Source organism: Molossus molossus, unplaced genomic scaffold, assembly GCF_014108415.1.
Source record: "Molossus molossus isolate mMolMol1 unplaced genomic scaffold, mMolMol1.p scaffold_m16_p_15, whole genome shotgun sequence".
NCBI classification, from domain to species: domain Eukaryota; kingdom Metazoa; phylum Chordata; class Mammalia; order Chiroptera; family Molossidae; genus Molossus; species Molossus molossus.
The window spans coordinates 74,361,881-74,388,409 of record NW_023425350.1 but is presented as its reverse complement, the minus strand read 5'-3'; the positions used below and the strand labels follow the sequence as shown (position 1 = coordinate 74,388,409).

Here is a 26,529-nt window from a genome sequence, read left to right as displayed (position 1 = left end):
TTTGTGAACAACAACAATAAAAAAGGCTAAAGGAGTTTACCACCACCAGACCAGCACTGCAAGAAATGCTAAAGGGACAGAAGGAGGAGGAGAAAGAGGAGGAGGAGAAGACCTCGACAATGATGACAAAGAGGAGGAGGAGGAGGAGGAGGAGGAAGACAACAAAAAAGAAGAAAGTGAGAGAGGTGAACACAGACATAAAGAATAAAAAGGCCGACAAATAAGTACCTATCAAGAATAACCTTAAGTGTAAATGGATTAGGTGGTCCACTAAAAAAATGTAGAGTAGCTGAATGATTAAGAAACCATGACCCATATATATGCTGTCTGAAAGAAACCACCTCAGAAAAAATGACACACAGGATGAAAGTAACGGGATAGAAACAATTTTTCCATGGAAATGGAAAAAAAGAAAGCTGGGGTAACAATACTCATATCTGATAAAATAAACTTCAATATGAAGGTCATAACAAGAAACAAAGAAGGTCACTACACAGTATTAAAGAGATCAATCCAACAAGAGGATATAACCCTGTAAACATATATGCACCCAATATAGAGGCATCAAAATATACTTAAAAACCTCAGGAGGATTTTAAGGGAAAGATCAACAGCAATACAATCATCATAGAGGACTTTATCACCCACTGACATCACTGAACAGATTTTCTAGATAACAGTTAACAAGGAAACAGAGACCCTAAACAATGCACTAGATCAGATGGATTTAATTGAGATTTACAGAATATTTCACCCCAAAGCTGCAGAATATACATTCTTCTCAAATGCACATGGGACATTCTCAAAGACAGACCACATGATAGGACACAAACTAAATCTCTACAAGTTCAAGAAGACTGAAATCATATCAAGCATTTTCTCTGATCACAATGGCAGAAAACTAGAAATCAATTACAATAAAAACACTCCAATCATTCCAACACATGGAGGCTAAATAGCATGTTATTAAACAATGAGGGTTAACAAGGAGATACAGGAAGATAAAAAAACTTCCTGGAAATAGATGAAAATGATCACACAGCAACAAAAAATCTATGGGACACAGCAAAAGCAATCCTGAAAGAGAAGTTCACAGCATTATAGGCCTACCTCAAGAAACAAGAAAAATTTCTAATCAACTATCTAGGCCTACAACATAAAGAATCAAAAAGGAACAAAAAGAAAACCCAGAGTAAGTAGAAGGAAGGAAATGATAAAGATCAGAGCAGAAATAAGTAACACAGAGACCAAAAACAATACAAAAGATCAATGAAACAAAGAGCTGGTTCTTTGAAAAGATAAACAAGATTGATGAACCATTAGCTAGACTCACCAAAAAAAAACAGAGAAAGAGGACTGAAATAAATAAAACAAGAAACATGAGAGGTGAAGTAACAACTGACACCAAAGAAATACAAAAGATTGTTAACAAAATACTATGAACAATCATATGGCAACAAATTGGGCAACCTAGGCAAAATGGACAAATTCCTAGAATCATACAAGCTTCCAAAACTCAACCAGGAAGAGTCAGAAAACTTGAACAGACCAACAACAACTAAGGAAATTGAAGATGTAATCAATAAACTCCCAGCAAACAAAAGCCCTGGTCCAGACAGCTTAGCTTCACAGCAGTCTTACCAAACATTCAAAGAAGAATTAACACTTACTCTCCTCAAACTATTCCAAAAAATTCAAGAGGAAGAAAGACTTCCAAGATCTTTTTATGAGACCAGCATGACCCTAATTCCAAAACCAGATAAAGACACTACAAAGAAAGAAAATTACAGGTCAATACCCCTAATGAACATAGATGCTAGAATCCTCAACAAAATATTAGCAAACTGAATCCAGCAACATATTAAAAAAAAGTATTTACCACGATCAAGTGGGATTTATCCCAGGAATTGAAGGCTGTTACAATATTCACAAATCAGTAAATGTGATATACCACACAAACAAAATGAAAGATAAAATCATATGATCACATCAACAGATGCTGAAAAAACACTTAACAAAATCCAGCACCCATTTTTGATAAAAACACTTAGCAAAATGGGAACAGAGGGATTATACATCAACACAATAAAGACCATATATGAAAAACCTACAGCCAATATCATACTCAAAGGGCAATAATTAAAAGCATTTTCCTTTACAACAGGCACAAGACAAGGATATCCGCTTTTGCCACTCTTACTCAACATAGTACTGGAAGTTGCCCTGGCCAGTTTGGCTTAGCGGTTAGAACGTTGGCCTGTGGTCCAGAGGGACCCAGGTTCGGTTCCTGCTAAGGGCGCGTACCTCGGTTGCAGTTTGTCCCCAGCCCTGGTTGGGTCATGCAGGTGGCAGCCACTCCATGTGTCCCTTTCACGTTGATGTTTCTCTCTCTCTCTCTCTCTCTTCCTCTCTCTCCCTCCCACCCTGTCTGAACAAAAAAATGGAAAAGTGTCCTCGGGTGAGGATTAAAAAAAAAAAAGCATAGTACTGGAAGTTTTAGCCACAGCAATCAGACAAAAAGAAAAAATAAAAGGGGTCTAAATTGTAAAGGGGGGAGTAGAACTGTCATTATCTACAGATGATGTGATGTTGTACATAGAAAACTCTAGAGACGCCACCAAAAACCTACTAGATTTAATAAATGAATTTGGCAAAGTAGCAGGATACAAATCAACATCCAGAAATCATTGGCATTTTTATACATCAAGAATGAACACATAGAAAGAGAAACTAAAAAAACAATCCCATTTACCATTGCAACCAAAAATTAAGATATCTTAAGAAATAAACTTAACCAAGGAGGTAAAAGACCTGTTTGTTCTCAGAAAATGTTCTACAGGACACTGAAAAAGAAATAGAGAAAGATATAAAAAAAGTGGAAGCATATATCATGTTCATGGATTGCAAGAATTAACATCACTAACATGCCCATACTTACCAAAACAATATAAAGATTCAATGCACTATTAAAATACCAACGGCATTATTTTATAGATCTAGAAGAAATACTCCTAAAGTTTATATGGAACCATAAAAGACCCCAAATAGCCGCAGCAACCTTGAAAAAGAACAAAGTTGTAGGGATCACAATACTGGATGTCAGGTTATACTACCTAGCCACTGTAATCAAAACAGCCTGGTACTAACACAAGAACAGGCGTATAGATGGATGGAACAGAACAGAGATCTCAGAAATCAAACCAAGACACTATGCTCAATGAACATTTGACAAAGGAGGCAAGATGTTACAATGGAATAAAGACAAGTCTCTTCAATAAATGGTGTGTGTTGGGAAAATGGACAGCTACATGCAAAAAACTAAAAATGAAACTAGACCACCAACTTATAGCATACACAAGAATAAACTCAAAATAGATAAAAGACTTAAATGTAAGTCATGAAACCATAAAAATCCTAGAAGAAAACGTAGGCAGCAATATCTCAGACATCACACATAGCAGAATTTTCACCTATACATCACCTAGGGCAAGAGAAACAATGGAAAAAAATAATAAATGGGGCTACATCAAACTAAAAATTTCTGCACAGCAAAAGAAACAACCATCAAAATGGAAAGGGAACCCACTGTATGGGAGACCATAATTGCCAATGATGCATCAGATAAGGGGTTAATTTCCAAAATACATAAAGTATTCATACTATACAACAAAAGGAAGACAAACAATCTAATTAATAACTGGGCAGAGGACCTGAATAGATACTTCTCCAAAGAGGACATACAAATGGCTAAGAGACATAAGAAAAAATGCTCAATGACACTAATCATCAGAGAGATGCAAATGAAAATGACTATAAGGCATCACCTCACACCTGCCAGAGTGGCTACCATGAACAAATCATCAAACAACAAATGGCGGCAAGAATGTGGTGAAAAGGGTACTCCTAGTACACTGCTGGTGGGAAGGCTGACTAGTGTAGCCTCTATGGAAAACAATATGGCATTTCCTCAAAAAATTAAAAATAGAACTGACATTTGACCCAGTGATCCTACTTCTAGGAATGTATCCTAAGAAGCCTGAAACACCAATCATAGCCCTGGCCGGTTTGGCTCAGCAGTTATGTCGACCTGTGATCCAGAGAGACCCAGAATCAGTTACTGCTAAGGGCAGGTACTTCAGTTGCAGTTTGTCCCTGGTCCTGGTTGGGTCGTGCAGGTGGCAGCCACTCGATGTGTACCTTTCACATCAATGTTTCTCTCTCTCTCTCTCTTCCTCCTGCTTTATCTGAATAGAAAAATGAAAAAATGTCCTCGGGTGAGGATTAAAAAAAAACATCAATCTGAAAGAATATATGCACCCCTATGTTCATGGCAGCGCTGTTTACAATAGCTAAGATCTGGAAACAGCCAAAGTAGATGAGTGGATAAAAATGCTGTGGTATGTTTATATAATGGAATACTACGTAGCTGCTAAAAAAAAGATCTCTACCCTTTGAGAGAACATGAGGGACCTGGAGAGTATTATGCTAAGTAAAATAAGCCAGTCAGAGAAAGACAAGTAGCACATGATCTCACTTATTTGTGGAATATAGTGACCAAAATAAGCTTACAAACAAAACAGACCCAGAGACATGGAAGTAGGGAACAGACTGATGAATTCAAAGGAAAGGGATGGGAGTGGGGGGTAGAAAGAGATAAAACAAAGAACTTATGTGCATACATGATGAAGACATGGAGTGAGGCAGAAGCGGCATGGAGTTTTCAATGAGGGTAAAAAGGAGGGACATCTGTAATATTTTCCACAAAAAAGATAAAAAAAAATAAATAAATAAAAAGACAGAATGGCTAAATGAATGAAAAAAAAAAACAAGATCCAAAGATATGCTGCTTATAGGAGACTAACTTCAAATTTAAATATACACACAAATTGAGAGTGACAGGATAGAAAAAAAATATGTCAACAAAATGATAACTAAAATAAAGCAAGGATAGCTACACTTATATCAGACAAAATAAACTTTAAGGTAAACATGGTCAGAGGCAAAGAAGTTCATTATATGATGACAAAGGGGTTAATTATCAAGATGACATAAAAAGTATTAATATTTATGTCCCCCAACATCAGGGTACCCAAATATTTCACACAAATATCAACATAATTAGTAAAATAAATAAACAGAAATACAGTAATAGCTGGAGACTTTAATACTCCACTATCAAGAATAGCTAGATCATCCAGACAAAGAATCAATAAGGAAGCAGTGGAATTGAACAACTATATTACAAAGCTATAATAATTAAAACAGTATGGTACTAGCATAAAGAGACACACAGACCAATGGAACAGATAAGACAACCCAGAAATAAACCCAAGCATACAGAGTCAACTAATATTTGACAAGAAAGCCTCCCCCCCCCCCCCAAAAAAAACTCAATGGAGAAAAGATGGTCTCCTCAATAAATTGTGTTAGGAAAGATAGATATTCACATGCAAAAGAATAAAACTAGACCCATGTCTCATACCACCCACAAAAATTACCTCAATATGGATTAAAAGTAAAACCTGAAATCATAAAAAATTTAGGAGGAAACACAAGGAGAAAGCTCCTTGACATGGATTCTGGCAATGATTTTTTGGCTATGACATCTATGTACAAACAACAAAATAAAAAATAGTCAAGTGGGACTACATCAAACTAAAAAGCTTCTGCAAAATAAAAGAGACCATCAATAAAATGAAAAGACAACCAACAGAATGGGAAAATATATTTCCAAACCACACATCTGATAAAGAATATCCAAAATATAGAAGGAATTCAACAGCTCAAAAAGGGGGGGGGGGGGGGCAAATAATTCAAATTAAAAATGGGCAAAGAACCTGAATAGACATTTTTTTCCAAAGAAGATACTCAAATGTCTAAGAGGTACACGAAAAGGTGCTCGTTAACAACACTAATCACTGGGGAAATGCAAATCAAAACTACAATGAGATATTAACTCACAGGTGTTAGAACAGCTGTTATCAAAAAGATAAAATATTAGCAAACCAAATTCAGCAATACATTAAAAGATCATATAACATCATCAGGTGGAATTTACTCCAGGGATGCTGGGTTGGTATAATATCTGCAAATCAATGTGATACACCACATAAACAAAACGAAGGATAAATTTCCTATGATCACATCAATAGATGCAGACAAAGAATGTGACAAAAATCCAGCACTCATTTATGATAAAAACTCTCAGCAAAGTGGGAACAGAGGAAACATACCTCAACATAATAAAGGCCATATGTGACAAACCTACAGCTAACATTATACTCAATGGGCAAAAACTAAAAGTGTTTCCATTAAGATCAGGAACAAGAGAGGAATGTCTGCTTTCTTCACTCTTATCCAATATAGTAGTGGAAGTCCTAGTCACAATGATCAGAGAAGAAGAAAAATAAAAGGCATTCAAATTGGAAAGGAAGAAGTAAAACTGTCATTATTTGCAGATTACATGATACCGTACATAGAGAACCCTAAAGACTCCACCAAAAAACTGCTAGAACTGAAAAATTAATTCAGTAAAGTAGCAGGATGCATAATTAATATTCAGAAATTGGTCATATTTTTATACACCAATAATGAACTATCACACAAAGAGAAATTAAGAAAACAATTCCATTTACAATTGCATAAAAATACCTAGGAATAAATGTAACCAAATAGGTAAAAGACCTATATTAGAAAAATTTTAAGATCCTGACGAAAGAAACTGAGGAAGATACAAATAAATGGGAACATATACAATGTTCACGGATAGGAAGAATTAACATCATTAAAACACTGATACTACCTAAAAGCAATCTAAAGCAATCTATAGATTCAATGCAATTTCTACCAAAATATCAATGGCATATTTCACAGAACTGGAACAAATTATCCAAAAGTATATATGGAACCACAGCAATACTGAAAAAGAAAGAAAAAATGGAAGGTATCATGCTACCTGATATCAAACTATACTACAAGGTCACAGTAATTAAAACAGCATGGTACTGGCATAAAAACAGACATATAAATGAATGAAAAAGAAAGAAAGAAATCCATGCTTATATGGTCAATTAATATTTGACAAAGGAGGCAAGAACATACAAGGGGGTAAAGATGATCTATACAATAAAAAGTGCTGGAAAAATTGGACAGATACATGCCAAAAAAAAAAAAAAAAGAGTCCGGCTGGTGTGGCTCAGTGGTTGAGTGTCAACCTATGCATTGAGGTTGCTGGTTTGATTCCTGGTTGAGGCACATGCCCAGGTTGTGATCTGGGTCCCCGATGGGAGGCATGCAGGAGGCGGCCAGTCAATGTTCTGTCTCATCAATGTTTCTATCTCTTTCCCTCTCCCTTCATCTCTCCCTAAAAATCAATAAAGGGGGAAAAAAGAAAGAAACTAGACTGCCTTCTTATACCATATACAAGAATAAACTCAAAATGGATTAAAGATTCAAATGTAAACTCAAAACCTTAAAACTCCTAGAAGAAAACACAGGCAGCAAAATCTCTGACATTTCTTTTAGCAATATTTTTTTCTGCTATAACTCCTTGGGAAAGGAAAACAAAATAAAAAATAAAAAAATGGGACTACATCAAACAAAGTTTTTACATAGCAAAGGAACACATCAACAAAATGGAAAAAAAAACCCTACTAAATGGCAAAACATCTTTGCCAATGATACATCTGATAAGGAGTTAATATCCAAAATTTATAAAGAAAATATATTACTACTCATCACTCAAACAATCCAATTTAAAAATGGACAGACGACCTGAATAGACACTTCTCCAAAAAGAAATTTAAAGATGGCCAATGAGCATATGAAAAGATGCTCAATGTCACTGTCAGAGAAATGCAAATTAAAACCACAAAGAGATGTCACTTCATACCTGTCAGAATGGTTATCATCAATAAACCCACAAATGACAAGTGTTGGTGAGGATGTGGAAAAAAGGGAACCCTCATGCACTAATGGCAGGAATGCAGATTGGTACAGCCACTATGGAAAACAGTATGGAGTTCCCCCCACCCCCAAAAAAGGAACTGCCTTATGACCCAATGATTCCACTTCTGGGGATTTATCTGAAGAAATCCAAAACACTAATTCAAAAGAATATATGCACCCCTTTGTTCATTGCAGCATTATTTACAATAGCTAAGATTTGGAAGCAGCTCAAGTGCCTATCAGTAGATGAGTGGATAAAAAAAGCTGTGGTACATTTACAAATTGTACCACAATTTGTGGTATAAAAAAAGAATGAACTCAGCCATAAAAAAGAATGAACTCTTACCATTGGTGACAACATGAATGAACCTAGAGGGTAGTATGCTCAGTGAAATAAGTCAGAGAAAGACAAATACCATTTAATTTCACTTATATGTGAAATCTAAAGAACAAAGTAAATGAACAAACAAAACTGAAATACTCATTGACACAGAAAGTAGCAGACTGGTGGCTGCCACAGGGCAGAGGGTTGGGGGACTGGGTAAAAGAGGTAAAGGAACTAAGAAGTACAAATTGGTAGTCACAAAAGTCACGGGGATGTAACATACAGCACAAGGAATATTGTCAATAATACTGCAATTAACTATGTATAGTGCCAGGTGGGTACTGGAAATATCAGGGAACACTCTGTAAAGTATATGACTTTTGAACCACTATGCTGTACACCACAACCAATAAAATATAATATTAAAAGTAATTAAAATTAATTAAATATTTTATAAACATAAAAAAGTTAGACTGTAAGTGCTGGAGGATGTAGAGAAAAGGGTACCCTTACACACTGTTGATGGGAATGTAAATTGGTATAGCCACTATAAAAGACAATGTAAAAATTCCTCAAAATATTAAAAACAGAACTACAATATAAACCAGCAATTCCATTTCTGGTTATATATCTGAAGGAAGTGAAATCACTATGTCAAAGAGATATCTATATTCCATGTTCACTGCAACATTATTTATAATAATAGCCTAAACATAAAAACAACCTAAGTGTCCATCAACAGATAAATGGAAAAAGAGAATGTGGCATATATACAGAATGGAATATTATTCAGACATTTTTTTAAAGTCCTGCCACTTACAACAATAGGGATGGACCTTCAGTGCATTATGCTAAGTGAAATTAGTCAGACAGTGAAAGACAAATACTGTATGATCTCAATTATGTGGAATCTAAAAAAAACCAACCTCATAGAAACAAAGAGGAGACTGACAGTTGCCAGAGGCAAGTGGTGGGGCGAAGGGAAACAGGGAAAGGTGATTAAAATTATGAACTTCCTACTGTAAGACAATTTCTGGGGATGTAATATACAGCATGGTAAGTACAGTTAACAATACTTAAAAGTTTCTAAAAGAGTAGATCTCAAAAACTTCCCATCACATGAAAAAAATTTTAACTGTGAGGTGATGATGTTAACTAAATTTACTGTGGTAATCATTCTGCATATATACATAAATAGAATCATTATATTGTATATCTTAAACTTATATAATGAAATATATCAATTATATCTTAATAAAACTGGGGAAAACGGTGCCTTTTGAAGAGCAGAATCTTTTAATTTTGATGAAGTCCAATTTATCATTTTTTTCCTTTTATGGTATGTGTTTTTGGAGTCCTAATAAAAGTTTGCCCAGGCTGCAAACCTTTCTACTAAATTTTCTGTAAATATTTTATACTTTTAGCTCTTACATATAGGCCTACTGTCCTTTTTAAGTTAACTGTGATTTATATTGTGAGGTAATATAAAGTTAATTTTTTTCCATATAAATATAGCACAAAATGTCACAAAGCTTTTAAACAGGTATTTTAAATCACATGTGTCTTAGGTACCTTGCTCCCCTACAACTAACACCTGAGGCTTTGGTGATCTGATTCTAACACCCTCTCCAAGTATGCTGCTTTCTTTCACAAGGTAGACTGCATCTGTCACTTCAGCAACACATATGCTTTATGACCTCATTAGAAGTGGTGTCTCCACATTCTTTCAAGATCCCTTTAAGGCAGGGAGTCTATCCAGAGCCCCAGCACAGAGCAGATACTTTAAGAAACTAAAACCTCTCTTCAATACTCTTCCCTGCCATGTACTCTCAGTCATGACAACTTTCCTTCCACATGCCTCCTTTGGCATTCCTACTCCTCTTTCACCGCTTTCCCCCACCAAGTCCTACTAATTCTCTATATTCCTCCATCTTGGAATATTGGCTAAGAGAGAAAATACAGTGAATATTGAAAGATTCCATATTTGATATAAGAATGGTCAAAGAGAATGCAACACAGGAGAATGAATTCTGCCCTTCCTGGGTGGTCCACACCAAAAAGGTTACAGGTTCAATTCCCAGTCAGGGCACATTACCTAGGTTGCAGGTCAGATCCCAGGTCAGGTATATACAGAAGGCAACCAATCAGTGTTTCTCTTTCTCTCTCTCTCTCCCATCCTCTCTTTCTAAAAAGCAATGAACATATATTCTTGGGTGAGGGTTAAAAAAAAAAAAAAAGGGAGCTAATGAATTCTAACTAAAACTGTGCCCCTCTAACCCTAGGCACATCCCTTGGTTCTATGAACTTCAGCTTCCTCATGTGTCAAAGGGGCTCAACAAGACAATCTGTTGGGTTCTCTTGTTTATAATCATCTCTGATTATATAATAACTTTCACTAAGTCTGACACTTTCGTAGAAGTCTGTTTTTGAACTCAAAAAGAAAAAAAGGGGGGGAGGATTATAATTTCTGTTCTGATAAAACTATACATTTACCATTTCTGTTGTTACATAATTGCACATTTTATGTATTCATAGCCCATTTTATTTTACATATACATGTTCATTTAAGTTATTCATGTTTAAACAAAAGCTCAGGCATTATTTAATTTGACTGCGTAGCACTGAGTCATATATAAGAACTGGCTAACTTCTCCCAGTGTGGAAGCTATGTTCTGATCTTCACTGCTAGGTAAATACAGAGACTACATTTGCTCCATGTCACATGTTTGAAATAAATGACTTATTAAATGTTATTCATAAATATAGCTCTTTGGTTTTTAGTTAATTGGTATGAGAATAAAATCTAAATTTAAACTTTTATGTTGGCATGGACTGAATTTATCCTCCCCAAATTCATATGTTGAAATATACTTATCCTCAAAGTGATGACAGTTAGAGATGGAGCTTCTGGGAGGTACTTATGTTTCGATTAGGTCATTAGTGTGAGGCCCTTAAAAGAAGAGACACCAGAAAGCTTGCTTCCTCTCTCTCTCTCTCTTTGCTATGTGAGGACAAAAAGGAAAAGGCGGACCTCTGCAAGCCAAGAATAGAGCCCCACTGGGGAACCAAACCTGCTGGCAACTTGATCTTAAATTTCCAACCTACAGAACTGTGAGAAATAAATGTCTGTTTCTTAGGCGCCCAGTCTGTGTGGTATTTTGTTAAAGCAGCCTGTGCTGACTAAACACGTTTACTGCCTAATCCAGTCCATACCCAAAAGATACTGCACACCAATCTGAACCTAAAGTTTATCCAATTTGTGGTCTTGGTAAGAACAAAAAAGTGTGATTGTTACAAATTCTCCAATAGTCCTGCCATCAGTAGGTGGAAGTCTCTGCCACAAACCTACCAATACCTTAAATCCATGCCAACCTAACTGACCAAGGACATATGACAGAAGTAAAACTATATGAGGACAAGTCATAAAAAGTGATCCAGTTTCCACTGATTCTCTTTGGGATGTTCACTCTTGGAATCCAGCCATCACACTGTGAAGAAGCCTAAACCTTTGTGAAAAGACCAGACAAGGGGCCTACATGTAGGTGTTCTCAATGACAGCTAAGCTGAGGTCCCATGTAACAAGCTAGCATCAACATGAGAGTGATTATACCTCCAGCTCCCAGCTACTAAGTCATTCTCAGCTCTGGAGTCTCTCCAGCAGAGGCCCCCATCACCATGGAACAGAGGCAAGCTGTCTCTGCTGTGCTCTGCCTAAATTCCTGCCCTACAGAATCTGACAGCATAGTAAGATGATTGTTTTATGCCAGTAAGGTTTGTGGTAGTTCATCAGACAGATGTAGATAATAGACAAGTGGAATGTGAGATCATAATATTATTATGTATTCATGTAAATTCCTCATTATACTAGGAAAATAACTCAAAGCCCAGATCTTGATCATGATGAAGATCATTTTCATAAATGTAGTCAAGTATAATTCCATAACTAATCTCCTCGATGCTGGAATAAAGGATCAAGGAAGAAGTACAAGATATCAGGTATGCTTTTCTCAACACTAATTGTGCTCCAGATGGGTCAGAGAGTTCTACGGTTCTTAGGTGGTCCAGCAAAGTGGCATCAGGCTAGACTCCCAGTGGTCTGGAAACAATCCACCCGCGTCCAAAATATTTAGGAAAAGGTGAAGGATAGAAGGTGGTAGTATGGTTTATAGTAGCAGAGGAGTCTATGCCTTACTGTTGGCAGTGGGCATGTCCTTTAGGCAGGGTTCACAACTAGATCAGGTCCTAAGAGGCATATATAACATTAGGGAGAAGGACAGAGCAAGAGAGAAGTAGGGACATTGAACCGCAGATATGAACGAGCAAAAGAGCAAAAACAGTGATTATTGAAGGGGTTTCATTATTAAGCATATTTATGAATTAAAGTTTTTATCTGACCTACCCTTAATCTGAGTATTTGCTACTTCTCTCTCAAAATTTTCTATTTTTGCCATCTGAATTTCATTAATGTGAAGATAATTCTGGATTTACTTTAGCATAAAGGATCTCTAATTCACAGAAAGTGCTCCCTTCCCCTCCAGAAACAGCTGCAGGCCTTCACAGGATATAAAAGGGAATCAGGCAGTATCATTCATTATATTGTCTCCATAACAGAAGTGAGAAGCTACCAAAAGACCAAAGAATCTGGAGGTGTGAAAGGCATCTTCAAATTCACATGCGTATATATAGTCTCCTAATACCCGAGGGTAAAACAGATCCCCTGTAATCACAGAGAATCTGTGTTCAAAAGGCATCTTTTAACAGGCCAGTGAGGCTCAGTGCAACCCATGCACTGAGAGGTCACTGGTTTAATTCTCTGTTGGAGCATGTGCCCAGGTTGCAGGCTCGATCTCCAGAGGGGATGTGCAGGAGGCAGATGATTAATGTTTCTCTCTCCCTCTCCCCCTCTCTCTGAAAATAAAAAGATATTTTAAAAATAAAATAAAAGGCATCTTTTTGATACGAGACTGGATTTCACTGCTCCCAGTTCCCCCTCCAGGGGCCTGCAGACAGAATGACCTCTGGTGATACTGAGGGCAGCAATGGTCAGTTCATAAAGGCAGGGAGAGCCACAAGAGAAGTCAGTAGGGATTACAAAGTTGATCCTCTGACAAAGCCAGGAAGTTTCAGCTCTGAGTTAAAGCCCTTCATATATGATGAGGGAGGAATGCTACACAATGTATCACCATGCAAATTCAGATTTAAACCTGGTTTTCCATACACAATACTTGAAATACATGATATAATGTAATTTATAATATGCTTTCCCTCTTCATCAAAAAAGTATGGGGAAAGAGTTGGGGAATCCCCCAGAAGGAACTGAAAGTATGCTAGTATTTTACTAAATCTAAAACAATTTTATATACTATAAAATATATATTCCTTCTTTACCTTTTTTGTTGATATGAACTGAATCCAAGTGTTGTCTCAGTCTGTGAAAGGAAGAAAACAATGGTAAAAATACTAAAACAAAATCTTTATACTACAGATGTACAAAATACCCAAAATATTTTACTGTAATTTCAATCTTGCTCTTATGCTTACTTGCATTTTCAGTTTAAACCTGATCCCCCAAAGCACATGAAATGATTTGCCACAATATATACAGGTATCCTTTGCTTTCTGTAAATTCACATTATGGCACTTTGCTTCACAAAAGACCTATATTGGTACCTGTTTTCACTAACCAAAAAAAACCTAAAGAGGATTTCTGCTTTTACAGAAAAAGGTGAAAAGCTAAAATAGAAGTCAGAGTTTGTTCTGCAGCTGCTGTTACAGAGGCAGGGGCACCCCAGCAGCGAGTGACCCAGCCAAGCTCCTTCCCCAGAACCATACTCAATCACAGCCCTCAGCATCCAGCCTGGAGCTCTGAGCTGCTCCTGGGAGCTTCTGGGCCTTATCACCACTGATTCTGTGGGTCAATTAGCAAGCTGTGAGCCAGGGTATCAGAAAAGTCTGAAAGAGCTGATAAGGGTGCAAAGTTTTAGCATAAAACTGGACATAATTAAGCATTTTGATCACGATGAACAAAATAAAGACATTGTGCCTGCATTGAATTTTGGGTGTAGGAACACTTCAAAATTTTTCCATAGATATAATTGCTTCTCTGCTTTATGCCTTTTCAGCTTATGAAAGGTTTCATAGCAACCTCTGCTTTCAAATAACTGGGAAAACCTGTAATTCAAGTGTGAGAACAATTTGGATTACATTTTAACATACATGGAAATAACACAAAGTAATATGATTAATTTTTTTAAGTTTGCCAGACCAACACCTCCAATGAGAAGAGTCCTCTACTCTTCACAACCACTTTGTGAGGCTACTGTTCACTGTCTACCACTATGGTGCCAGGTGCTGGTGTATAACAGTTCCAGCCATTATGAACCTCAAGGTATTGGAGGAGGCAGCCATTTTAAAACTAAATAAATATGGATTATGGGGGTGGGGGTGGGGGAGTGGAAGAGGGTGTAAGGGGGATAAGTGGTATTAAGGAAAAAAAACTTAAAGAAAACAATTTTTAACCTAAATAATTATGTGTTTACATACTGAATAAAGGACTATGCAAATCCTGGGAAGGTGCTGTGTCAGAGAATAAACAGGTGATGAGGTGACGTGCTTAAACATGTGATGAGGGAAAGCCTGTTTGCGGAGATAAGATTTACACTAAAACCCAAAGGATAAAAAGAGCTGTGTGCGGAAGCAAGATTGGGAGGGGGAAGAGAAAACAGCATGTGCAGAGATCTTCGTACAGGGCAGCCTGGATGTTCAAAAAACAGACAGCGAGTCTAGTTGGCTGAGCTTAGAGAGAAGGGGGAGTTAGGAAGGGGGCGGAGTTTGAATTGTGTATATTCTAAATGAAATACAAGGGGTCTGGAGGAGTAAAAGACAGAGACAGACATGATTTTAAAAATATTATTCTGCCGCCCTCGCTGGTTTGGCTCAGCAGTAGAGCATCGGCGTGCGGACCAATGAGTCTCGGGTTCGATTCCAGTCAAGGACACATACCTCGGTTGCAATTTGTCCCCAGCCCTGGTCGGGGTCGTGCAGGAGGCAACCAGTTGATGTGTCCTTCTCACATTGATGTTCTCTCTCTCTCTCTCTCTCTCTCTCTCTCTACTTCCCACTCTACCTGAAGATAAATAGAAAAATATCCTCAGGTGAGGATTAAAAAATAAATATATGCATACACACACACACAGAATAATATCTATATTATTCTGCCTATCAATAAATGGACAAAGAAAATGCAATTTATACAACAGAACATTATTTAATCTCAAAAGGAATGGAAATTCTGATATATGCTACAACATGAATGAACCTTGAAGACATTTATGCTATGACATAAGTAGTCAGAAAAGGACAAATACTTTAAGATTCCACTCATACGAGGTACTCAAATTCATAGAGACAGAAAGCAGAATGGTGTAGTAGAATGGTTTGGGGTAGGGGGAGTTATGGTGTTTTAGTACGGGACGATGAAAAAGTTCTGGAGCTGGATGGTGCTGATGTGAAAACAAATGTAAACATACTGAATGCCACTAAACTGTACATTGGTTAAAAATGTACTTTTTATGGTATGCATATCTTACCACACTCAAAAAAAGAGCAATGGAGATGGTGTGGTACTGGCATAAAGACAAATAGATTAATAGAAAAGGATCAAGTCCAGAAATGAACTCACATTTACAGTCATTTGATTTTCAACAAATTTATCAATGCAATTCAATAGAGAAACATATACCATTTCAACAAATGGAGCTGGAACAACTGGACAAACCTACTAGGGGAAAAGTAAGCCTTTATCCTTATTTCACTCACACCATGCACTCTAATTTTAGATAAACTAGAGTTCTAAGCATAAAAACTAAAAGTATAAAGCTTCAACCAAAAAACATAGGAAATTATCTTTGTAACCTTGAAACAGAAAAAGATTTCATGAACAAGGCAAAAACCCACTAGGTATAAAATTTAAAAATTGGTAGGTATACTCACTCACCAAAAGACTTTGTTATGAAAATGAAAAGGCAAACCACACACTGAGAGGAAATATTTGCAAATCACATATTTGATTAAGAACTTGGACATATAAAGATCTGAATAATAAACCACCCAATTTTTAAAAAGTGGTAATTATACAAATGTCAGCTAAACACATGAAAAGATACTCAGTATCAGCTACTAAGGAAAGCTAGTTTAAACTACACACCTATCATAATGTCCAAAATGGAAAAGACTGGTCATATAAATGATTGATGAGGATGTGAAGTAACTGGAACTTTCATACATACCATACCTGGTGGGAATGCAAAACAGAACCACCACTTTAAGAGAAGGCTGGCAATTTCTTACACATACACCTACCTACCATATGACCTAAACACTGAATTCCTCGACATTTGCCCAAGAAAAACACAAGCATATGTCCATCCAAAGACTTGTACATGAATGTTTATAGTAGTTTTAGTTGTAACTGGTCAATACTTGGAACAACCCAAATTTCCATTAACAGGTGAATGCATACATGAAATATGTGCTATCTGCACAATGGAATACTACTCAGCAACAAAAATAATAAACTCAAGACTGGGAACCTTCCCCCCCCCCCCATTAAACATTTATTTATTGTTTTACAATAAATATGCATTATATTCTAAATAACTTTAAAAGAAAATAATCTTTGAATAGAAAAAAGAAACTATTGATACAAACAGCAACATGGATGAATCTCAAAATAATTATGCCGAGTCAGACCCGCTAAAAGTATACTCTGTATGATTCCATTTATATAAAGTGATTTATAATATAAACTTACTGATAGTGACAGAAAGCAGATCAGTGGTTGCCCAGAGATGGAGAGGGAGAGTGGAAGGATTACTAAAGACCACAAGTAAACTTTCATGGATGATGGATATGTTCATCATCTTGACTGTGGTGATGGTTTCACAGGTTTATAAATATGTCAAACTTTTCAAATTGTACACTAAGTCTACACTTACACTTACTTAAGTGACAGTTTATTGTATGTCACTTCAAAAAAAACAAATTCTTGAAGAGCAAAACTGGTTCCTATTTGAAGTTGACAGAAAGGGGACTCAGGAAGTGTATGTACACTTTCTTGAGTGGGGGGAAAAAAACCTTCAGGAAGACAATCTAGCTGAAAAGACTACTCACGAAAAATTGCAAATAAGGAAGCTGTCTTGTGAAAGATAAGTAAATACTCAAAGTAAAGGAACTGTGGAAGTAAGGTTAGAAAATTAAAAAGTAAATGCTGCTTTTGAAGTATAACTCATATAATAGAAAAATAATTATTTAATTATAATAAAGAGTAAAAAAACTCAGGATATGCCAACAATACACCCTAAATACTGAGAGACAGGGAGAGATCACAGCAGACACTATTTTATTTCTAAACTAACTTGATAAGTAAAGGTTTAAACATATCTTATATATATATCTGAAAATTAAGCCTCTAAATCAAGAGAGAAAACAACAAAAAGGAAAGCATAAAAGTTAGATGGACTGGATTAAACATAAATACAGTATGATTAAATTAGATCAACTTGTCTATTTAAAAAAGACAAAGGGATTGTGTCAAAAGAGGAGGAAGTGGAGGAGAAAAAGTAAGCAAGGATGACCCACACATTAATAATCTTACTTCTTAAGTAAAAATTTTTATAAATCAAGAGCAATAAGAAAAAATAAAGAAAATGGAGAAAAGAATATTGTGATTGAAATGTAAGTGAAGGGCAAGAACAGGCAATACGCTAAAGAAACAAATGACCAATAATCATTATGAAAACATGATCATCCTCTCTAAATAATGACACAATCCCTGGAAGACAATGAGATTTCATATTTCACCATCTGACCGGCAAGCACTTTTGAACTTTATGAATTCATGTCCAGAGATAAGGGTCTATTAGGAGTACTCAGTATCAAACTAAATTTCACTGAATCACAGAAACTTAAAATTGGTAATTTTTGACTTATACCAAATGTTCTTTCCACTGTGTCTATCTCAAAAGATAAGCATATAGACTCCTTCCCAACCGCAATTCAGAGACTATGCTGCTACTGTATGTAAGGGCCTCAGCCTAGCTGACTGCAAACCTGGCTCCAGATATCAGAACAATCTGCATGGTCTCTCAAAAGCATGTGCAATCCAAACAGGGCTATATGGAAGAAAATGGACTATTCTTCCAATTGAATGACCAGCCTCTGCAAAAATGTATGTATATATGCGTGTGGCATGTTCTCAAATATGAATTCTCTTATCACAAAAATAACAGATATGATAATTTTACCCCTAAATAGTTCTCCACTGGGGGCAATTTGTCCTCCAGAGACATTTGACAATGTCTTGATACACACACACTCTCTCTCTCTCTCTTTTACTTAAATCCTCACACAAGAATATGTTTTTATTGATTTGAAAGAGAGAGGAAAGGGGAAGGAGGAAGGGGGGAGAGAGGGAGAGAGAGAGAGAAACATGGATCGGCTGCCACCCGTATACACCCTGACCAGGAATCAAATACGCAACCTGGGTTATGTGCCCTGACCCAGGAATCATACCCGAGACCCCTTGGTGCATGGAAGGATGCTCCAACCAACTAGCCCACACCAACCAGGGCCAATGTCTTGATATTTTTGATGATTCCAACCAACGGGGCTATGCTACTGGCATCCAGAGGGCAGAAGCCAGGGATGCTAATACTCTATAATGCACAGGCTAGTCTTCTTCCTCCCTCTCCCATCAAGAACTTATCTAGGCCCTGGCCGGTTTGGCTCAGGGATTAGAGCGTTGGCCTGTGGTCCAGAGAGACCCGGGTTCGGTTCCTGCTAAGGGCATGTATCTCAGTTGCAGTTTGTCCCCGGCCCTGAATGGGTCGTGCAGGTGGCGGCCACTCGATGTGTCCCTTTCACGTGGATGTTTCTCTCTCTCTCTCTCTCTCTCTCCTCCTCCTCCTCCCACTCTGTCTGAACAAAAAATGGAAAAATGTCCTCGTGTGAGGATAAAAAAAAAAGAATTTATCTGGTCTAAAAGGTAAATACTGCCAAGACTGAAATCCTGACTGTAACCTGAATTTTATAAATAGCATTAATTTAGATTTTCATTTGTAATGACATCTCCTTGCAATATAAGTCAAAGTTCATGACTGTCAAACTATAATTCTAGTGGACTATGCAGTTTTTAACATATTGGAGACATCTGAATATAGGTTTATATTTTATAGGTAAGGAAATTAAGACTCTAAATGATTCAAATTACTGGTCAAGGAGCAAATGGTATGAGTCAAAACTCAAATCCTGTAATCTGGTCTATCATTACATAATTATTATTACACATACCCTTGATAAGACTTTATGTGCCTAATACTGACTTCTTTTAGCTTACATGAGCTAAAGTTGGCCACATTACTGCTAAGAATTTTTAATGTGGTCATCATTTTATGCTACGTTAACTGTTGAACAAAGTACTTATTTTCCTTAGAAAATTTCAACTAAATAAAATTTACTACAGAATTAGGCAGACAAGGCTAGTTGTGTGCAAGGCACTAGGTGCTCAGATATGAGACAAGGTGTGTGCCAGCCTAGAATGTAAGATTCTTGATGGAAAAGGTGGGGCCTGTACACAGGTCAGCGGTACTAGGAGCCATGCTGGGCAGTGTATCAGTGTCACATACTGTGCAGCTTTCCCAAGGATGATGCTTGAGAAGAGGAGCCAAGTTTTCTTGCAGATGACCAGATTTCTTTGCTCCCTTCAGATATAAAAGTACATACTTCAAAGATTGGGGTAGGGGTGGCGGAAGAGGTCCACTTTTGCTTAAGAAAACTAAACTTGGCCCTGGCCGGTTTGGCTCAGCGGTTAGAGTGTCGGCCTGCGGTACAGAGAGACCGGGGTTTGGTTCCCGCTAAGGGCACGTACCTCGGTTGCAGTTTGTCCCCGGACCTGGTTGGTCGTGCGGGTGGCAACCACTTGATGTGTCCCTTCACATCGATGTTTCTCTCTCTCTCTTCCTCTCTCTCCCTCCTGCTCTGTCTGAACAAAAAATGCAAAAATGTCCTCGGGTGAGGATAAAAAAAAAAAAAAAAGAAAAGAAAACTAAACTTGTAGTCTTCCCTCTCATCAACTATCAACCCCCATCCTCCTAAAGGTTTCTCTGTAAATAATCTCATCACTGAAAACAGACAAAAGCACCTGTGAGGCAGTAGCAGAATTTTTTTTAAAAATGGGTCTTGCCTAACTTTTAAAAAAATTGTCTGCTTCATGTGTTTGCCTATGTGTATTTGGGGGGGGGGGGGTTGATCCTCACCTGAGGATCTTTTTCCATTGATTTTCTTAGAGTGTAGAAGAGAGGGGGAGATGTGAGAGTGACACATCAACTGGCTGCCTCCTGCATGACCCTGACCAGGGGCTGAGGATCGAACCTGCAACACAGGTACATGCCCTTGACCAGGAATCAAACCCAAGACCCTTCAGTCTGCAGGGTGACGCTTTAAGCACTGAGCAAAACCGGCCAGATCTGCCTATGTGTATTATTAATGTAAATTTTTATTGAGATAATTGTAGATTCACATATTGGTGTAAGAATAACAGAGGTACATTTTAACCAGTTTCCTCCAATGGAATATTCTGTAAAAGCTTTGGTATAAGATCACAACCAGGATATTGACATTGACACAATCACGTATCTTGTTCAGATATCCCAGTTTTACTTATACTCATTTATGTGTTTGTGTGTCTGTTAACTTCTACACAATAGTCTCATTTGTGTAGGTTCATGAATCCACCACCACAGTCATGATTCAGAACACTGCATCACCAAAAGGATCCCGGGGTGCTACCCTTTTACAAGAACCCACCTTCTGCTTCCCCCTTCATTAAGCTTCAGCAACCACTACTCTGTTATTTATGTCTAACATGTTGTCATCTCAAAACTGTCATGTACACAAAATCATACAAATACAACCCTGGGATTTGCTTTGTTTTCTCAACATAATTCTCTGGTGATTCACTCCGGTTGCTGCACGTAGCAAGAATTGTTCCTCTTTTCATTGCTAAGCAGTGTTCCACGGCATAGATGCTCTGCTCCACAGCTTGTTTAACTAGTCACCCACTGAAGGACAACACATGGGCTGTTTCTGCTTTTGACTATTACATACAAATAAAGCTTTTATGAACAAGCCTTAGTGTGAATATAAATGTCCATTTCTTTGAGAGAATATACTAGAGTGCAATGCTAGGTCACAGGGTAACTGCATGTTTAGTTTCATAAGAAACTGCCAAACCATTTTCCAGAGTGATATACCCACTAACAATGCATGAGTGATCCAGTTTCTCCCCATCCTTGCTAGCACTTGGTGTTGTCACTATTTTGTGTGTGTGCTTTGTTTTTTTTACTCTTCACCCAAGGATATTTTTCTGTTTATCATCAGAGTGGAAGGGAGGGAAAGGAAGTGTGTGGGGCGGGGCACATCAATGTGAGAGACACATGGACTGGTTGCCTCTTGCATGACCCTGACCAGAGCCAGGGACAAACCACAACTGAGGTACGTGCCGTTGACTGGAATCAAACCCACGACTCATTGGTCCATGGGCCAACGCTCTAATCGCTGAGCCAAACCAGCCAGGGCTATTTGTGTGCTTTGGGTTTACATTTTCCTAACAGATAATGATGTTGAACAGCTTTCCATGTCCTTTTTGTCATTTGTATATCCTTTTCAGTAAAAAGTCTGCTCATGTCTTTTGCCAATTCCCAATGAGATTTTTTTATAGTATTATGGAGTTTTAAGAGTTCTTTATATATTTTAAAAACTGGGTTCTTTAATCTCTTAGTCTTTAGTCTGACTTTTTACCAACTTCAGAGGTGTTTTGTGGAGCAAGTTTTTAATTCATCAATTTTTCCTTTATGGAGATTGTACTTCTGTGTCAAGTCTTTGGTGTCAAGAACTCTGCCCACTTCTATATCCTAAAGCATTTCTCCCATTTTTTACCGCTAAAAGTTCTATAGTTTTATGTTTACATTTAAGTCCATTTTTAGTTGTACAACGTATAAGGTTTGCCTGTATATTTTGATGTCCTTTGTTCCTAGGTTTTAACAACTTGACCTCATTAGAAATGACTGCTTTGAGTATAAAAATCATTGTTACATTTTAAAACTGACTATGTAGACTAAGAAAACAAAGCTATGTTGCAGAGAGAAAATCACTTAAAGGAAATAAATTAAAGTATTAATACTTTAATATGCTCCCCTGATAATATGATCATAAAATCAATACCTATTTCATGTATTTTGATTTTGGATGATGAACACACAATATAATATACAGATGATGTATTATTAAATTGTACACCCGAAACCTATATAATTTTATTAACCAATAGCATCCCAATAAACTCAATAAAATTAAAAAAAAAATTTAGAAGAGTAACTGGCACTTGGCAATATCCAATATATGTTATAGTTATTTATTATGATTCCAAAATTCCATATTATCCCCAAGCTTGTATTTCTTTTGTAACAGAAGTACTTTTTTTAAAATATATTTTTATTGATTTTTAGAGAGGAAGGGAGAGGGAGAGAGTGAGAGAAACATCAATGTGAGTGAAACATTAATCAGCTGCCTCCTACATGCCCTCTACCGGGGTTTGAGCCCACAACACGGCCATATGACCTGACCAGGAATTGAACTGACAACTTTTTGGTGCATGGGACAACACCCCACAGACTAGGGCGTGAAGTACTACAAACAAACAAACAAACAAACAAACAAACAAACAAAAAAGAGTATTTTTTACAATTCTGTGCATGTCAAATTCACATTTCCCTCCCGTTTTATCTTAGGAGAACAGAAAGCCTGTTCACAAGCCAATTTAGAGATTGGTAATCTATAGTCCACAAGCCAAATCCAGCCCACCACTGGTTTTTGTTTTTCCATTGTTCAATTACATATAACATAAAACTTGCCCATCTTTACCATCTTTAAGTGTACAGTTCAATGGTATTAAATACATTCATAATATTGTGCAACCATTACCACCCTATAGCTCTAAATCTCTAGAATTACTTTTATCTTAGAAAAGTGAAACTCTATATCCAATAAATACTAATTCCCCATTCCCTCCTCCTTCTGCTCCTGGTGTCCACCATTCTACTTTCTGTCTCTGATTTTGACTACTATAATTACTTCATCTAAATGGAACTATAAAGTATTTGTCGTTTTGTGATTAACTTATTTCACTTGGTATACATCCTCAAGGTTCATCCATGTTGTAGCTTATGTCAGAATTTCCTAATTTTTAAAGCTAAATAATGTTCTAGTGTATGTATAAACAACATTTTGTTTCTCCATTATACGCTGATGGACATGGGCTGCTTCCTTGCTTTGGTTATCATGAATAATGCTGCTATTAACATGAATGTTCAAATACCTACTTGAGACCTTAATTTAAATTCCTTTGGGTATATAACCAAAAGAGGAATTACTGGTTCACACAGTAACTGTGTGTGTGTGTGTGTGTGTGTGTGTGTTAATCTTCACCTGAAGATATTTTCCCAATGACTTTTAGATAGAGTGAAAAGAAGGCAGAGAGAGAGAGAAACATTGATGTGAGGCATATTGACAGGATGCCTCTCATGCTGCACCCTGACCAGACTAAACCTGCAACCTAGGTATGTGCCCTGAGTGGGAATGGAACCCGCAAACCTTTTTGGTGTATGGGACAACACTCCAACCAATTGAGGCACCCAGCTGGGGTGGTGTTTTGTTTTGTTTTGGATAGTAGCCACCCTGATGGTATAAGCTGATAGCTATCTCATTGTATTTTTGATTTGCACTTCCCAAATGATCACTGATGCTGAGCACCTTCTCATGTACTTATTGGCCATTTGTATGTCTTCTTTGGAGAAATGTCTACTCAAATCCTTTGTGGTTTTTTTTTGTTTTTTTTTTTTGGTTAATTCTCAGCCAAGGATATTTTTTCACTGATTTTTTTTTCCCCCAGAAAGAATGAAAGGGAAGGGAGGAAAGAAAGGGGGGCGGGGGAGGGAGGGAGAGGGAGAAAGAGAGAGAGAGAGAGAGAGAGAGAGAGAGAGAGAAACATTGATGTGAGAGACATACATCGATAGGTTGCCTCTCGCATGGTCCTGACTGGGGATCAAACCTGAGACCCAGGTACATGTCCTTGACCGAGAATCCAACCTGCGACCCTTTAGTCCCCAGGCTGATGCTCAAACCGCTGAGCCAAACCAGCCAGGGACGTTTGTCATTTTTTAATCAGGTTGTTTGCTTTTAGAAGAGTTCTCTATATATTAATCCCTTATCAGATATATAATTTGCAAACATTTTTTCCTATTCTGTAGATTGCCTTTTAACTCTGTTGATACTGATTTTTGGTTTAAAGATTTTTAAAATTGACTTTTAGAGAGAGGAAGGTAGAGGGGAAGAGAGAAACATGATGTGACAGCAAAACACTGATCGGCTGCCTCCTGTATGCAACACGGGTGTGTGCCCTGTCGGGGAATGGAACTGGCAACGTTTTGGTGCACAGGACTATGACAAACCAATAGAGCCACACAGGCCAGGGTGACACTGTTTTTGATGCATGAAATTTTAAATTTTTCACAAAGTCCAATTTGTCTATTTTTTCTTTTGTTGACTGTGCCTTTGATGTCAGTTATGAAATAACTGCCAAACCCAGTGTCATAAGCTTTTGTCCTATGTTTTCTTCTATGAGTTTTATGGCTTTAGGATTAACTTGTTGTTAATCCACTGTTTTTGTTTTTTAAAGATAGAATGAAAGGGAGGGAGGGAGGGAGGGAGAGAGAGACAGAGAGACAGAGAGAGACAGAGAGAGAGAGAGAGAAACATTGGCTATGAGAGAGACACATGGATTGGTTGTCTCATGCACGACCCCAGTGTTGGGGATCAAACCTGCAACCCAGGAATGTGCCCTTGACCAGGAATCGAACCTGTGACCCCCTTTGGTCCATGGTCTGGCGCTCTAACCACTGAGCACAGCTAGCCAGGGCTTAAGTCTTACATAAATTTATGTCTTTAATCCATTTTGAGTTAATATTTTTAATTATTTAGTTTTTATTTCATAATCATAAATTTAACTCTACAATCCAACTAGACTTGGAAGGGGTAAAGAAAATATGGAACCCAATGAACTGTGGCAAGAGCATGAATATTATAGAATATTCCAAACAGATGGGGGGTGAAGGAGTGCTCTTCCAAGCTACTGAAGGAATGGTCTGGTAGTTGAGATAAAACACAAGTCAAATTTATTAGAGTTGTCCACAGTCAGCAATGGTCATCTTCTTGCTAGTCTTGCCATTCCTGGACCCAAAGCGTTCCCTGGCTGTCACAACATCCATGCCGTCTTTCACCCAGCTGAAGGACACATGCTTGCCATCCAAGCACTCACAGTCTTGGCAGTACAGATGAAAAACTGGGAACCATTTGTGTTGGGTCCAGCCATAGACAAGATGCCAGGACCCATGTGCCTCAGGATGAAATTCTCATCGTCAAATTTCTCTCCATAGATGGATCTGCCACCTGTGCCATTATGGCGTGTCAAGTCCCTACCCTAGCACACAAATCCTGGAATAATTCTGTGAAAGCAGGAACAGTTACAACCAAATCCTTTTTCCCCAGTGCTCAGAGCACAAAAGTTTTCTGCTGTCTTTGGAACTTTGTCTGCAAACAGCTCGAAGGAGACATGGCCCAAGGGATCACCATCAACGGTGATGTCGAAGAACACAGTGGGGTTCACCATGGCTAGGTTAGAGTGGTTTTAGGACGGCAGTGTCTGCAAGGCCCATTTTGAGTTAATTTTTGTATATGACGTTAGGTAAGGGTCCAACTTCATTCTTTTGCATGTGAATATCTAGTTTGCCCAGCACCATTTGTAAAACAACTATACTTCCCCATTAAATGGGTCTTGGTACCATTGTCAAAAATCATTTGACTGTATATACAGTTTCATTTCTGAGTTTTCTATTCTAGTCCATTGGTCTATAAGTGTGCACTCATGCCAGTAGCACACTGTTTTGATTATTGTAGCTTTGTAGTAAGTTTTGAAATCAGGAAGTGTGAATCCTTCAGTTTTTATCTTTTTCAAGAATAATTTGGCTATTCAAGGTACCTTGAGTTTCTATATGTGTTTAAGGATGGGTTTGCCTTTTCTATGTCTGCAAAATATATCACTGGAATTTTGCTAGGAATTGCATTGAATTTGTCAATCACTTTAA

At 37.5% G+C, this 26,529-nt stretch overlaps 1 protein-coding gene and 1 pseudogene across 2 annotated transcripts in view; both read right to left on the bottom strand.

Annotated features, from left to right (window-relative positions):
• The window catches only part of TMEM131 (transmembrane protein 131), a 266,720-nt gene that overhangs the window by 161,601 nt on the left and 78,590 nt on the right, over positions 1–26,529 (bottom strand). For both annotated transcript variants that reach the window (XM_036262183.1, XM_036262185.1), the window contains exon 3: positions 13,661–13,701. In XM_036262183.1, coding sequence (XP_036118076.1) covers positions 13,661–13,701 — 41 coding nt within the window. The remainder of the gene's footprint in view (positions 1–13,660; positions 13,702–26,529) is intronic.
• Positions 25,553–26,054, bottom strand: LOC118630436 (annotated as a pseudogene).